A 15,547-nucleotide genomic window follows, 5' to 3' on the forward strand; every position below is an offset into this window, starting at 1 on the left:
GTTGGGACAAAGGCTGGACCTCACCCCCATTGTTGCAGATGAGTTCTGCATCCATCTTTCAATGTGGAAAGGAGCCCTAAAGAAAAACTGTGTTGGGAGGCCTTAACCAGCCCATTTTCACATTAAAGAAGGGAATCCTGATAATGCCCCCTCCAAACATTTCTCCCTTATTTCACCCTGAACTAGCACAGTGGGACAGAGAAGATGCTATGATCATAGCTTTTTCCTCTTACCAATGCCCTCTTCCCTGTTCATGCACACACTCTCACAGGTAGGAGTGCTGAGGGTGAAGTATAGGTAAGGCCCAGGCAGAAAGCAGCATGGTTTACAGCAGGTTTACATGAGGTGCATCCATCTACACATAGAGCAGAAGACCACTTTCTGGCTTAAGTGGTGTGCAGTGATGGGGGAGAGTGGGGGAGGAGGTCAGAAGCTAAGTAAGTTACTAAGAAGGAAGGAGAACACAGGCCAAGAGGCCAGCTTTTATAGGGATGTGGAATTAGCTCTGGGGTTCAGGACAGAAGTCGATGGGAAGTCTTAAGGATTCCTGGTACAGGCTTTGAGAAAAAGCCTTTGTGAGTAATGGACCCGAGGTATTTTAAAATTATTTCATTTAAGATTTAAATAGATAAACATTTACATAGTACAAGTACCATGAATCATCTACCCACCCTGTTCCTCAATCATTCAGTTCCCCAAATATAGATTAGTGTTTCCCTGTTCCCCCTGCTCTCTTCCTCCTCTCTTTTTCCCTTCACACCTTTCTCTGTACAGAATCTTTTATGTAGCTCAAGATATTCTGGGACTCACACTATAGTCCTGGCTGTTCCCAAACTCATAATAATCCTCTTATCTCAGTCTTTCGTGTACTTTCATTTCAAGCAGCCATCTCCAGTTTTCCATTCTCTTTAAATTTGTTGGTTTTCTTTTCTTTTTTTTTTTATTTAAAGTGTATGATTACATTGCCTACATATGTCTATGCATTGTGTGTATGTAATGCCCACAGAGGCCAGAAGACGGTGGTGGATCCCTTGGAACTAAGGTTACAGATGACTGTGAGCAGTCATGTGGGTGCTGAGAATCAAACCCAGGTCCTCTGGAAGAGCAGCCAATGCTCTTAACCCCTGAGCTATCTCTCCAATTCTTCATTTCTCTTTCTAACACAAATGACTACATATTATCTACAAATTCTGCACTTAAAAAAACCATATTACCACATTATTTACAATAGAAAATAACTAGAATAAATATTTGCCTTAGTTCGCTTTCCATTGCTGTAATAAATAACACAATCCAAAGCAACTTGGGGAAGGAAAAGGTTTATATTACCTCATACTTCCTAGTCACAGTCCTTTACTGAGACCCTCAATAACTCAAGGAATAACCTGGGAGCAGAAATTAAAGCAAAGGCTAGGGAGAAGTTCTGCTTCCTTGCTTGTTCTTTACGGTGTGCTCAGCCTTTCTTAATATAATCCAGGACCACTTTCCCGGGGATTGCATCACCCACAGTGAACTGGACCCTCCCACATCAACCAGCAATCAAGAAAATACCCCATACATATGCCCACAGGCCAATATGATGGAGATAATTGGGAAAATGTGTTATACAGTATAATATATTTGACATCAAACAAACAAAAGATCTGTTGTATTCCACAATAGGAAGAACCACGAGGGCATTGTTAAGTGAAAGGACCTAGTGGATCCTAATTGGCTAAATAAATTACCCAGTGGATCCTCATTGGCTAAGTGAAATGACCTAGTTAATGATAAGGATGGTGCTGCCTCTTAAGCTGGGCAAGGGACAAATGCACTGTTGTGGCAGAGGAACATTGTAAAGACAATAGATTGAGGTCCCAGTCACATGCAGAGAGTGATTTCAGGATATGGGGTGTGGGGATGGGGGGGTGGTTCAGGAAGTTGAAAAAGCAGAAGCACTGGTCAGAGAGATGGGGGTGCACCCATCACAAAGTGGTGGGGACAGGAGGAGAAAGACTCAAAGAACCCAGAGGCCATGTGACCGGAGCACCTTTTGATTGTTGAAATAATTAAGTGTTAAGTCAAGAGAAACATCGAAAGTCACAAAGAGACAGCTGCTAGGTGACTCCATTCACACAGGTACCTGTAGACTAAAAGAGTCACATTCAGGAAGACAATTTGGAGAATGCTGTTTGGGGAGTGTGAGGACAGGGACATGGGTGTTTTGGGTGAGTGTACTTTCAATCATGTTGGGTAATGGAGGTCTGAAGATGTATCATACTTGGTGTTTATGCCTGACAGCATTGTATTGTGTGGTTAGGAACTCCTGGGTGGAAGGATTTTATGTTGTTGCTTTTTTAAAAAATAAAAATAATACTTTTAAAGAGTATTCTCTATCAGTATTTCACTGTTTAAGTGCCACATCATTCATTCATTTACTCCTTAACTGTATCCTTTTGTCTTCAATCTAAATTACAAAAACAAAAACAAACAAATAAACAAACAAAAACAAAAAACAAAAAACAAAACCCATGGATTTTTGTGCTACATACCTGTACTCTCATCTCTTGGGAGGTGGAGGTGAGAGGATTGGGGGTTAAAGGTCATCCTTACTACATAGCAAGTCAGACCCTGGCCTGGGCTACATGAGGCTACATTATCTATCTCAAAACATAGATAAAGAAAAAAGAAAAAAAGAAAGAGAGAGAGAGAGAGAGAGAGAGAGAGAGAGAGAGAGAGAGAGAGAGAGAGAGAAAGAGAAAATCTCTTAAACTGTCTATTTTATGTATATATGTATGGTCTATGTGCATGTATGCCACATGTGTGTAGGTTTCCATGGGACACAGAAGGTGTCAGATCTCCTAGAGCTGGAGTTGGAGGCTGCTGTGAACTTCCTGACTTGAGTATTGTGAACCAAACTCTGCTCCCATGGAAGTGTGGTTTCATAAGCTGGAAGTCATTTCTCCAGCTCCTAAAGTTACTGTTGATTTCTGGGCTGGATTTCCTTGATTATGTAGTCCTGAGTTGTGCTCAACCCTCTTCACAGACTAGTTTGTGTCTGTCTCTAAGCCTTTAAAAAAATCATTTTATTTTATTTTTATTTTATTTTATTTTTTAAGGCTACATATCCATGTGTGCCTATATAAGTGTATATGTACATATGACTTCAGATAGTCATAGAGTTTAGAAGAGGGCATCAAATCCCCCAGATCTGGAGCTACAGGTGGTTGTGAGCTTCCTGATATGGGTCTTTTGCAAGAACATTATGTACCCTTAACTGCCTCTCCCTTATCAGAACTCAATGTAACACTAAGATTACCGCAGCCCCTGAGACTACATGGATCTGTCTTTCCTCTGAAGCCAAGGACAATTTCCTATCATCCTTTACCAGGGACATGACCTACAGATGGACTTCTGTACAGGTGGTATTCAAACATAACACAGTAATAAGACTATTCAATTTAAAACCATTAAAGCACTTAATGCTAGCCTAGCTTCCCCAGACTCTGAATGCTTGCCCATCCATCCTATTCCTCCTCGGGATTTCCCCTTTCACAGCAACTAGGGAGCTAACATTAGATGTAGCAAGGAAGAGTCATGTCCTGGCTTTACCACTAGGGCCAAAGTTTTAGAGAAGTGTTCACCCTCACTGTCTTCAGTTTCAAATACGTTGAACGCATGATCTGATGAGTGTGTTTGGGAAGCATCTCATGGATGGGAATTTATTTTCCATTTCTGTGCCGTTTCCAGGGCACTAAGCATACAGAACGCCACACAGCTAGTATCTGCACACACTCCTTTCACAACTGGCTAGACCTAGAGAGGGCCAGCCTCTAGAAGCACATGTGCTCAACTCAACTACCAGGAAAGCTTTCTTCCTTTGGGAAGGTCTAATGGGTTCAAGATTCTCATCTAACTACCATTGCGAAAATCCTCTGAGCTCTGAAGGCCCAGAGGCTCCACCTGTATCTCTTTTCCCAGAGGTGGGACAGATTCTTCCCAATGCCTGCTGACCAAAAGATACCCAACTGCTGCCAGCCCAAGGCAGTTCCATAAATGTTTGCATGGTAAATGAAGGACATTAAAATCAAAACCAAATCGCCTCCTTCTAAACTTCTTTGCAAAGGTAGATACTATTTAAAGCAGTGCAGCTCCTTCCCATCCAGCAGACAAACTTTAACTCAAAATTCACCACTTTCTTGTCCTTGGCCCTTGCGTGATGACTTACAAAGCTGCCAGGACTCAGGCATTCTTCACACTATGACTTCCTCTTGAACCAACCCCCTGACCCAAAGCTGGTTCATATTGTGGCCTGGCTTTCACCCAGACTTGTCCCCAGCTGGCACCCAGCAGATCACCAACCAGGGTCTTGGTTTACTGGCAGCCCTGCCCTTCCACTCCCTCCCAGGCTGTGCTCCAATCTCAGCCCTTTTTCTTTCAGACTCCACCACAGACTCCTCCTGTGACCCCGCCCACGTACCAATCCCTCTGCAGCGTCGCCCCACCTCTTTGGTTTTGACCCCGCCCCTCATGCACACGCCCCTCTTCCCCCTTCCCTCCCTTAGACTTCGAGCCTCTGCTAGCAAGGGGCCATCCACCCACCCTCACCTCTGAGAGCAGCGGGGCCAGGTGCTCCAGTGGCACCGCGGGTAGGTCCCCGCAGAGCACCGTGCCGCGGAGGCTGTGATTTCCCGGAGGCTCGGACTTAGTGCGCAAGAAAAAGAGCCCCTTGGCGCGAGCTCGGCTGGGCTCTGGTCCTGCGTCTAGACCGGGTGTCACCACCAGGCCCCCGGGCCCGGACTGAACCACCAGCAGTGGCCGCGGATCCGAGGCAGCGTTGTGATCCAGGAAGGCCTGCAGCAGCCTCCCCGCCTCGGCTGTGCCTGCACAGCGCTCCCAGGTGCCCGCGGCCGGACGCAGGCTCCGAGCCACAAAAGTCCCCAGAAGCCGCAGCCTCGGGTCTCCAGGCTCCTCGTCCCCAGACTCCGCCAGCGCTGCCTGCTCCTTGGCGCCGGGCATCGCGTGTTGCCAGCTGCAGCGTCTGTTTCCCTAGCGACGGGGATGCCAGGCCCTCCTGCCTCTGCTCTCCTTATATTGGGCACTGGACTCTAGCTCCGCCCCACTAAGTTAATAAGGTAGGCAGGGGCTGAGAAGGGGCGGGGTCGCGTCGTTGTTGCTGGGAAACTGGTGGAAGCTCTCACATCCAAGCTGGTCTGGTAGACTAGACGTGCTCTGAAGACTACAGGCACAGGCTTGCGTGGGATTCTTTTGTCTAAGGCCAGATTAAAGTCTTCAGACGCCTCCATACACAAAATGAATAGTTCTCTTACTCTGTCCTAAATATATAATTTAAAAAGTTAATCCCAACGCCAAGGATAATACCATGAATGCAATACAATTTTTTTCCCAAGATAACAACTCAAACACTTTCGGAGAATGCTGTTGGATAGAACTTTTTTTTTTTCCTTCAAATTATGAGCTTCCAGCGACACTCGACCTGTTGGTGACACAGGGCTTAATTGTTTCATTTAAATTTGCAATTAAATAAGCATGCGTGTCTAGCAATCACTTCGAATGTCTCCTCTTCAGACATTTATAATAAATTATTGTAAAAAATAATCTCCAGTACCTTGCTTTGCCTGCACCTTCATTTGCCAAAAGGGCAGCTGTGCTGGACAATGGTCTTCCATGCGAGTGGCCCGAGGTCAATTCTTAAATATACTGAAGTGCTTGTAAATATGCAGCGTGCTCCCCTTCTGACCTGGAAAATTATCACTCCTCATAGGTTTGATCCTTCTCCGTGATCAGAATCAATCACTTGGGTCTTTGTATGCGTGTGTGAACGAAGGAATGGATATGTGTGTGTAAAAAGGAAATGGACACTCAGCCAGAGGCCTTCCGGTCTGCAAGAATCTCCTGTCTGCCCCCCCACCCCCACCCCCGATTGTATTACCTCCCAGGGACTGCGGGATTTCTTAGTAAAGTGAATGTTTACATCAGGCTTCAAGGACTATTAACAGAGTAGCACTTATCAAAGGCAGCTTGGCTTAACAAGAACCACCCCCCCAGCCCCGCCCAGGACAACACCAGTGCCTGGAAGCTGAAATGATTTACTGCTCGATAACTGGGACCCAGGGGTTCTGTGATGAAAATGTTTGCATTAGAAAATGGATCTTTGTGTCTATAAAGAGTGTTTTATCATTGCTGCATTAAACAACAAGTGGAGCAATTAAGAAGAAAGGGGCAAAATGAATCTGATAATTGATATTCCCAAAAAGACGTTGGGGGAAAATAGAAATGTCAGAGGATTCTTACATATCTTAATTCCTTCCTTCCTTCCCTCCTTCCTCCCTTGTTTGCCTCCCTCCTTTCCTCTCTTCTTCCCTTCTTCCTATAAGGAGTAGTCATGCCATTTGGGTGGCAGATCTCCATTGTGTTAATCTGCTTATGTTTTATATATAGAGAGAACTCATCTACATTCTATTGGCTCTTCAAATAAAATTTGTGCCCCTCTCACCCTGGCTTTGTTTCCCCTTTATCTTGTTTGTTCTCATACCCCCAACATATATAAAAACTGGATGAATGATGGAACGGGGAGATGTGTTTGTGGATAGAAAAACTTACTTTGCAAGCACAAGGGCCCGAGTTCAACCTCCTTAGTGCCTGTACTAATGCTTTCCATAGCTGTGCACACTTTGGTGGTCAGGAACAGGTGGATCCTAAGAGCTCCCTGGTTAGTTAGCCAGCAGTGAACTTCTTCTGATCCACTGGAGAAATAGGGCAGAGAGCCATAGAGAAAGATTCCATACATCATACCCTGACTGGCATGGGGCATATCTGCACATATAAGCATGTATGTGAACACATGTGCATGTACCCAGAGAGAATGAATGAGTTCCTGAAGATACCTGCCTAAAGCAAACACCACCATCTGTTTTTGTTTCTCTATAACACAACTGTCCATTTTAGATGCTGATTTTTTCAATTCCTTAACATAGACATTTTGCAGTGGGTGAGGGTTCTGAGAAAAGCTTGTCTTGATGGTTGTGGATTAGGATTTTTACTGATGTTGAAGATAAAATAGCTCCCATTAGGAGCTCCATCAATCATTAGAAGGCTTGAGCAGGCTTGGGGTGTTATGTGCACTCTCCAAATTGGCAGGTCAAGGTTGAATGCTGGCAGGAGGTCTTTTTTCTTTATCCATAGCCTCTTTGCTTTTAATTGGTGTGTGTGTGTGTGTGTGTGTGTGTGTGTGTGTGTGTTCCTACGTACACACCTGCTTAGTCTGAACATTACTTGCCTATATATATTTTAGGGCTGACCATTTGGTTTTGGATAACCTGATGGTTTGCTTCCCTGGGGAAGATAGTTTCTCCTGCTCTCAACAAGTATTTGCCCGTATGCCTGTAGTTCTTTGTCTAGGGTTGAAGTCTTGTGAGCTTTCTTCATTAACATATGTACTGGCGATGCTCTTGTTCAGGTATAGGTTTTATTTTTACCATTCTTCTTTAACTTTACACAAGTTTATTTCCATATATATATATATCTTAGTCAGGGTTTCTATTCCTGCACAAACATCATGGCCAAGAAGCACTTGGGGAGGAAAGGGTTTATTCAGCTTACTCTTCCACATTGCTGTTCATCACCAAAAGAAGTCAGGACTGGTACTCAAACAGATCAGGAAGCAGGAGCTGATGCAGAGGCCATGGAAAGATGTTCCTTACTGGCTGGCTTCCCTGGCTTGCTCAGCCTGCTCTCTTATAGAACCCAAGACTACCAGCTCAGGGATGGTTCCACCCACAAGGGGACCTCCCCCTTGATCACTAATTGAGAAAATGCCTTACAGCTGGATCTTGTGGAGGCATTCCCCCAACTGAAGCTCCTTTCTCTGTGATAACTCTAGCCTGTGTCAAATTGACACAAAACTAGCCAGTACAGTATATGTATATAGTTTATATATATAAAGTATATAGTGTACAATAAAAATAAATAAATAAATATGTTTACAACAGTTGCTCATGCCTATAATTCCAGCATGTGGAAGACTAAGAGTAACCACAACCAAGGCTAAGACTAATCTGATATATATAGTAAGGTCCTATCTCAAATAAATATAAATAAATAAGCACATCAGCCTGGGCTGTGTGCTTGTGACCTCAACACTTAAAGATAGAGGCCAGAGGACCAGTAAGTCATTATCCTTAGCTACATAGTTTCAGCCACATTGTGCTATATGAGAATATATATCAAAAGGTGGGAAAGTTCACTCTATTTCATGGAAATGCTCATTGTTTTATTTGTAAAGTTATAATCAAATATCCTAGACATCAAACATCATAATCAAGTGTCTTTGTTAATAGTGGTGTCTTTGTTAGCCAATCTAGTAGGCTTTGTCTCTTAATGTGCTTATTGACTTTGTTCAGCTCAGTTGATTCATGGATAGGGAAGCATTCATCCTTTGGCTTTATAACAAGTACTCTTCTTTTTTCTCCTTTCCATGTAACCGCTTCTTGTTAGTCTCCTTGACTCTCTCCCCTGTTTCTGTCCCTTCAACGTTAGTATTGGGGTCATCTGCTTAATGCCCTCTCTCTTCTCAATTCCCAACATCTCCTTTCATGAGCTTGTTTATCCAAAACAACAATTCTTCCCTTTAGTCAAATGAGCGTGTGTGTGTGTGTGTGTGTGTGTGTGTGTGTGCGCACACACACACACACACACACACACACACACATTTATATACAGCCCATACTTGGATAAGGGATTGTATATTGAATACATCTTATCCCCTCAAACTGAAGCAGAATAAAAAGGAAAATTCCACTGGATATAGGCAGAGAAAATGAGCCCTTTATATCAGAGATCTGGTTTAAGTCTATCTAAACCATCAATAAAGGAATATAATCTCTTTTCTGAAACACACACACACACACACCACACAAATAATATATTAAACCATATTTAAATTCAAAGTATATATCCCAAATCCTTTGAATTTTTTGACTTTTTATCTTGTTTGCTTGTACAACTATACCATGAATTCCATAAGCCACCTCATAATATTATTTATTAAAGTTGCCTAGGTGAAAATATGTGTGGTGGTTTGAATGAGATTGGCCTCCATAGGTTCACGTGTTTGAATGCTTGGTCCCCAGTTGGTGGAACTGTTTGAGAAAGATTAGCAGGTATGGCCTTGTTGTATTAAAGTGTGGTCTTGTTGGAGGAAGTGTGTCACTGGCAGGTGGGGTTTGAGGTTTCCAAAGCTCATGCCAGTCTCTATCTATCTATCTATCTATCTATCTATCTATCTATCTATCTGTGTTATTAGCATGTAAGCTCTGAGACCCAAGACTGCCTTCCTGCTGCCATGCTTCCTGCCATGAAGATAATGGACTAACCTCTCAAACTTTACTCAAGTTGCTCCCAATTAAATATGACCTTTTTGTTTGTTTCTTTTTTGTTTTTTGTTTTTGTAAGAGTTACCTTGGTCATGGTGTTTCTTCACAGCAATAGAACAGTAACTAAGGAGAAGTTGATACTAGGGACTGGTATTGATGTAATAGGACTGACCATATTGTTTGGAGGAATATGGAAGACTTTTGGACTGGGAGTTAGGGAGCAGTAGAATGTTGTAAACAGGGATGAATAAGCAGTCCTAGTAGGAACATAAAAATAGTAGTGTTGAAATGCAATGTGGATTGTGAAGACCCAACTCAGAGGTTTCAGTGGGGAAGAACATTAGCAACTGGCCTAGAGACAATTTTTATGACATTTTGGTAAAGAATGTGGCTGCTTTCTGCCCTTGTCCTAAAAATTTGCCTGAAGCTAAATTGAAAAGTTTTGGATTAGTGACATTGGAAAAGGAAAATTCAAGACAACCTAGTATTGCTGTGTCACGTGGTCATTAGTAATCACTCTTATGTAGACCTACAATGACAAAGAGCAAGGAGGGCAAAAAGAAACACAAAATGTACAGCTTAAGGAGGAAAGGAGAATCAGGAACTGACTTGTTGGTGCCAAGTCTTGTGCTCAAGGAGACAAAATGTTTGAAGAAAGGTCTGATTCAAAATGGAATAAAGGGAGCACCCTCAAGGCAAGCCCAACCATGCTAAGCTTCCTTTATGAAAAATAAGTGAAGTATCAACGATAGAAAGATGTACAAATGCAATTTGAGGAGGGGGTCTATATTCCAGCTCCTGCAAGTAGGACTTGGTAGCTTCCACCATGTGGTTCTAGCTTTAGAGTCAAGAAGAATATAGGAAATGCAGTGTGAAATCATCCTCCATGGTTAGAGAAAGCCACCAAGGCCAGTACTGTGGCAGGAAGTCTCTGCATGGAGACCCAGAGAAGCCATTGTGTGAAGCTATATGGGTGAAACCTGGTTTATATTGGAGCCCCTGAGATATGGGAGTTGCCAGAGCTGAGGGATACCTTCCAAAGAGAGCTCTATACTGGGTGTAGAGAAACCACAAGAGTTGCAGTAAGAAAAGCTAGAAGAGAAGAACCATCTAAGTCTTTGCCATCATATTAGAGATACAGGATTTCAAGTTTGTCATGTTGAGTTTTGCTCTTACTTTGGTCTGGTATTTCCTTCCTTATCTTTGGAATAATAATGTGTATTCAGTATCATTGTATGTTGGAAACGTGATTTGCATTTTTGCTTTTGTCTTTGTGTGTGGCTACCGTTAAGAGATTGCTTTGAGATCTCAGAAGAGATCTTGGAACAGTTTTGAGATTGTGAAAGACTTTTGAAATTGGACTACATAAATTTTGAATTATGATATGGTTCCAAGCCTATGGGTATCAACAAGTGGGATGTGGTGATTTGAATGAGAATAATCCCCATAGGCTTATATCTTTGAACATTTAATGTATCTTTTTGAGAAGGATTATGAGGAATGGCCTTGTTGGAGTAGGTCTGCCCTTATCAGTGGAAGTGTGTCACTTGGAGTAGGCTTTGAGGTTCCTAAAACCTAAATCAAGCCCAATCCCTCTTTGTCTGTTTGCTTGTGGATCGAGGTATAATCCTTGAGGCTCAAGATTGCCTTCCTGCTGCCATGTTTCCTGCCATGATAATGGATTAATCTTCTAAAACTCTAAGCAAGCTTCTAATGAAATACTTTCTTCTATGAGAGTTGCCTTGTTTATGGTGTCTCTGTACCGCAATATAACAGTACAAAGACAATAAGTAAACCAAATATTTCTACTTAACCTTTTAAAGCCCTGAACAATGTAACTTCAAAGATGTACATATAGCTATTTTTAGACTATGGTTTCATAATTTTCCTCAGACACCTGTGCCCATACTTGGGTATGCACAGCTCTGGTGGCAGGGTGACAACCTAGCACTGCCACCAGAACACTGAAGAGGAGTTACCTGTTTCTTTTGAGACCTCTATTGAAGTATTATTGTCTCTTTGATTAGGTCACAGGGAAGTATTTATTTCAGGACAAACATGTGTGAATGAAAGATAAGTAAATATTTAGAGAAAGAGTTAAGTAGAAAAAGAACAGTTAGTATATGACCCCAAGATGTTGGTGTAGACCTCATGAGAGAATACTTATGTTACAATGGTTAGTGTACAATCTTTGGAATTTTAAAGTTACATTTCTCAAAGGATATGATTTATAACACTGCTCAAAAATCAAGTATTTAAATGAAGATTAGAAGTTTAAAACATGAGTTTGTCTAATGTTTTTAATTTTTTGACCATTTCATAAATATATTTAATGAATTTCAGCTATTTCACCAATCGTTGCTGTAAATGTTAGCTTTAATTGTCAACTTAACACAACCTAGAATGGGAAGAAAGCCTCAATGAAGGATGTCCATATTAAGTGAGCCTAAGGGCGTGTCTGTGGAGAATTTTCTCAGTTAGGTTCATTAAGCTCCTGACTATTGTGGGTAGCACCACTCCCCAGGCAGGGGGTGCCAAACTGCCTAAGAGTGGAGAAATTAAGCAGGATACAAACAATCAAGTGAGTACATATGCATTCATCTCCCTCTCCTCCTAGCTATAGATGCGATGTGCCTAGCTGAAACCCTCACCTTGAGTTCCTCACAGCGATGGACGATAGCCGGGAATTATAAGCTGCAATAATCCCCTCTAAAGATATAGTAAACCAAAACATTTCAGTACAGCCTAAAAGTTAAACATGTGTGAGCATTAGGTTATTTTCTGTCATAGAAACAGAAATCAAAGTAAATCTTTGCCTTCTCTAATACCCTCCAACTCCTGCTGAGTACAAGAAGTCCTCCTTCTATCACCATGGCTGTCGCATTTTTTGTTAGCATGAGTATGGGTGTAGGATTATTTTCTGGCACACAAGTGACTTATGATGGCCAGACCACTGAAGAAAATGACTCCTCTTACCCCACAGCGATTAATGTCCATGGTGGAATGTTGACAGGGACCATCTTGTGCATTCATCATGCAGGTTACCATGACTGCAATGAATTTATGAGTTCAATGTTCATTTGCTGTTCCAGTGTCAACACTATTCTCCAACTCCTAGTTACACATTCTTTTTTAGTCTTCTTTATATATATACCTCCTGTGTCTTGGGGGAGGGGTAATATACATGAGCTGAGCAGCCAACAGTCGAATATTCTCAACATTTTTGACCAATATAGAGTCTGTGCTTCAACCATTATCTACTGAGGATGGAAGCTTCTGTGACCAATGCTGAAATAAGCACTAAGATAAGTATAAACAGACATTTAGAAGGTGATTTGACATCATGTCCTCTTAAGGAAACACAACTAAGTTCTTCATTAAGGCCGATAATTTCACAGCCCTGGATTGTTGACTAGATGTTTAATGCCTTAAGTGGAGCAGGACTCAGATCCAAAGAGAAGGTGGTTGGTTACTCCCTTAACAGCCATTCTACTATTGTACTAGTGGGTATATCATTCCTGGTAGGTTGATATTGTAGTTCACAGGGTTCACTGGTGAATAAGACCACTGAAGTCTTTTCTCTCCAGCAGTGTGGAACATTATGAAAGATATGTAGCAGGGAAGAAGCTCAAGCCCAACTTCATTTCTCTACAGCATACAATTATAGAATGTGGTGTATTTATCTACTAATAGGCAGCTAAGAGGAATGACAATAACCTATTTTCCTTTAGGGGCCTCTGGAACCTCCCTATCCAGCAACTCAGGGAAGGATTACGCACCTGGAACTGGAACTTTATTACAAACATATGAGTTATGGGAACAGTATTACATACCCATGCAGTATACTCCCATTCAAACTATTTAAAATTATATTTTAATTGGATTTAAAATATTAAGTTTTGTACAACTGTTCACTTATCTTTAGTTTCAGTTAATCCTCCCTTTTAGCCCACTTATGCCCCCATTGTCCATCCACCCTTATCTCTGTTTAAACCTTTCCAACCCCACATCTACTTTTGAATCATTGCTGTTCTATGCTCTCCCAATTAAGTGATATTTATTTTTATTCCTTCCTCTAATGACCCTTCTCTAGATTCATAACATCTACCGGCACAACAAAGTAAAGATGCAGATCTAAATATGTGAAGCTTGGATCCACATATGAGCTAGCATACAGTATTTGTCTTTCTGGGCCTGGCTTAATTCACTATGTATATTGTAAGAATATCCTTTTCCAGTTCCATTCATTTCCTGAAAATTTCATTTCACTTCCATTGTAGCTAAATAGAATTCCACTGTGTACATGTACCTCAGAGTCCTGATGTACTTACCTCACTATGAAGTAGCAGTGAACAGAGATATGCAAGTATGTCTGCAGTAGGATACCAGAACAATTGGGCATGTGCTCAGTAGTGATGTTGCTGAGTCATATGATCATTCTTTCCTTTTGAGAAACATACACAGCATAACACAGTGGCTGAACTATTTTACAGTTTAACATCAAAGACATGTTCTCCTTTCTCTATGCCCTCACCAGCGTTTGTATTTCTGATGAGGGTCATTATTCCTGGGGTAAGAAAGAATACAAAAATCATTTTAAGTTGCATTTCTACGATAGATAATGATGTTGAATCATTTAAAAATGTTTGTTAGTTATTTGTATTTCTTTTTTAAAATTCTGTTCATTTCTATAGCCTATTTTGGGTTAGGTTATTTTATTGATGTTTCTTATTTTTGGATTTCTTTGTATAGTCTAGATATTAATCCTTCCTCAGATATATAACTAGTGAAGATTTTCACCCATTCTGTAGGCTGCTTTTTTGGTTGATGGATGGTTTCCTTTTCTATACAGACACTCTGTAATTTGTTATACAGACACTCTGTAATTTCCTGAGGTTCGATTCTGTCAGCTGTTGGTCTGATTTCCTGAACATCCAGAGTTGTATCCAGAAGAGCCTTACCCATGCTTGTGTTTTGAAGTTTTTTCCCTTCTATCAGTTTGTTATAGGTCCTACACTCGTATCTTCCATATACTTGGAATTGATTTTTGTACAGAGTGAGAGATAAATATCTACTTTCATTTTTCTACATCCAGATATTTAATTTTCCCAGTACCATCTGCTGAGAGTCTGTCTGTTTGCCAATGTGTATTTTTAGATTCTTTGTAAACGATCTTTGTAAATGATCTGGCTGTAGCTTTGTGAATTTATATGAGTCCTCTGTTCTATCCCATTGACTTATGTGTCTGTTTTTGTTCCAGTTACATGCTGCTTTTATCACTATGGCTCTGTAATATAACTTGAAAACAATAGGCTACTCTTCCACTCACCAGTGCTTTCGGCTATATAAGGGTCTTTTGTGCTTCCATATGAATTTCAAACTTTCTATTTCTGTAAAGAATTATGTTGGAATTTGGTGGTGGGGGGTTGTATTGAATCTGTACATTGCTTTTGGTAGGACAACTATTTCCACAAAATTACTTGTAATCCATGAACAATAGAGGCATCACTCTCTCTAACATCTGGAACAACAATATGAACTAACCAGTACCCCCAGAGCTCATGTCTCTAGCTGCATATGAAGCAGAAGCTTTCATCAACATTTGAAAGTTTGCTCTCTAGAGATCTTTACTTCCTTGGTAAAGCTTAGTCCCAGGTGTTTTATTTATTTATTTAGAACTATTGGGAATGGCATAACCCCCCCCCCCCCCATTCTTCACCTGTGATTACTGTAGAGAACTGTTATGCCCTCTTGATGGGTTGTATATTTAATCAGCACAGAGTGCCCTTCTTTGACTTACCTAACTACTTTTGTTTTGAAGCTTACATTTGTCAGATACTAGAATAGCAACATATCCTTGCTGCTTAGTTTTTCTGTGCCCGGAATACCTTTCCCATTCTTTTATTTTTTTTCTTTATTTACATTTCAAATGCTACCCCAAAAGTTCCCTATACCCTCCCCCCGCCCTGCTCCCCTACCCACCCACTCCCACTTCTTGGTCCTGGCATTCCCCTGTACTGGGACATATAAAATTTGCAAAACCAAGGGGCCTCTCTTCCCAGTGATGGCCGACTAGGCCATCTTCTGCTACATATGCAGCTAGAGACATGACCTCTGGGGGTACTGGTTAGTTCATATTGTTGTTCCACCTATAGGGTTGCAGACCCCTTCAG

The 15,547-nt window shown here is 41.5% G+C and overlaps 1 protein-coding gene and 1 long non-coding RNA gene across 11 annotated transcripts in view; one reads left to right on the forward strand and one right to left on the reverse strand.

Annotated features, from left to right (window-relative positions):
• The window catches only part of Dnah9 (dynein, axonemal, heavy chain 9), a 337,258-nt gene extending 332,146 nt beyond the window's left edge, over positions 1-5,112 (reverse strand). For 4 of the 10 annotated variants that reach the window (XM_006533213.4, XM_017314522.2, XM_006533212.4 and 1 more), the window contains exon 1: positions 4,588-5,094. In XM_006533213.4, coding sequence (XP_006533276.1) covers positions 4,588-4,998 — 411 coding nt within the window. In that variant the 5' untranslated portion in view covers positions 4,999-5,094. Of the gene's footprint in view, positions 1-4,587 lie in introns of all 10 variants that reach the window. The other 6 variants (XR_003949434.1, NM_001099633.1, XM_006533214.3 and 3 more) reach the window with 6 other exon arrangements.
• Gm12296 (predicted gene 12296) overlaps positions 4,566-15,547 on the forward strand; it is a 133,203-nt gene continuing 122,221 nt past the window's right edge. The window contains exon 1 of the long non-coding RNA NR_153847.1: positions 4,566-5,114. This is a non-coding gene — a long non-coding RNA (predicted gene 12296). The remainder of the gene's footprint in view (positions 5,115-15,547) is intronic.

The sequence above is a fragment of the Mus musculus genome, chromosome 11 (assembly GCF_000001635.26).
Source record: "Mus musculus strain C57BL/6J chromosome 11, GRCm38.p6 C57BL/6J".
NCBI lineage: Eukaryota > Metazoa > Chordata > Mammalia > Rodentia > Muridae > Mus > Mus musculus.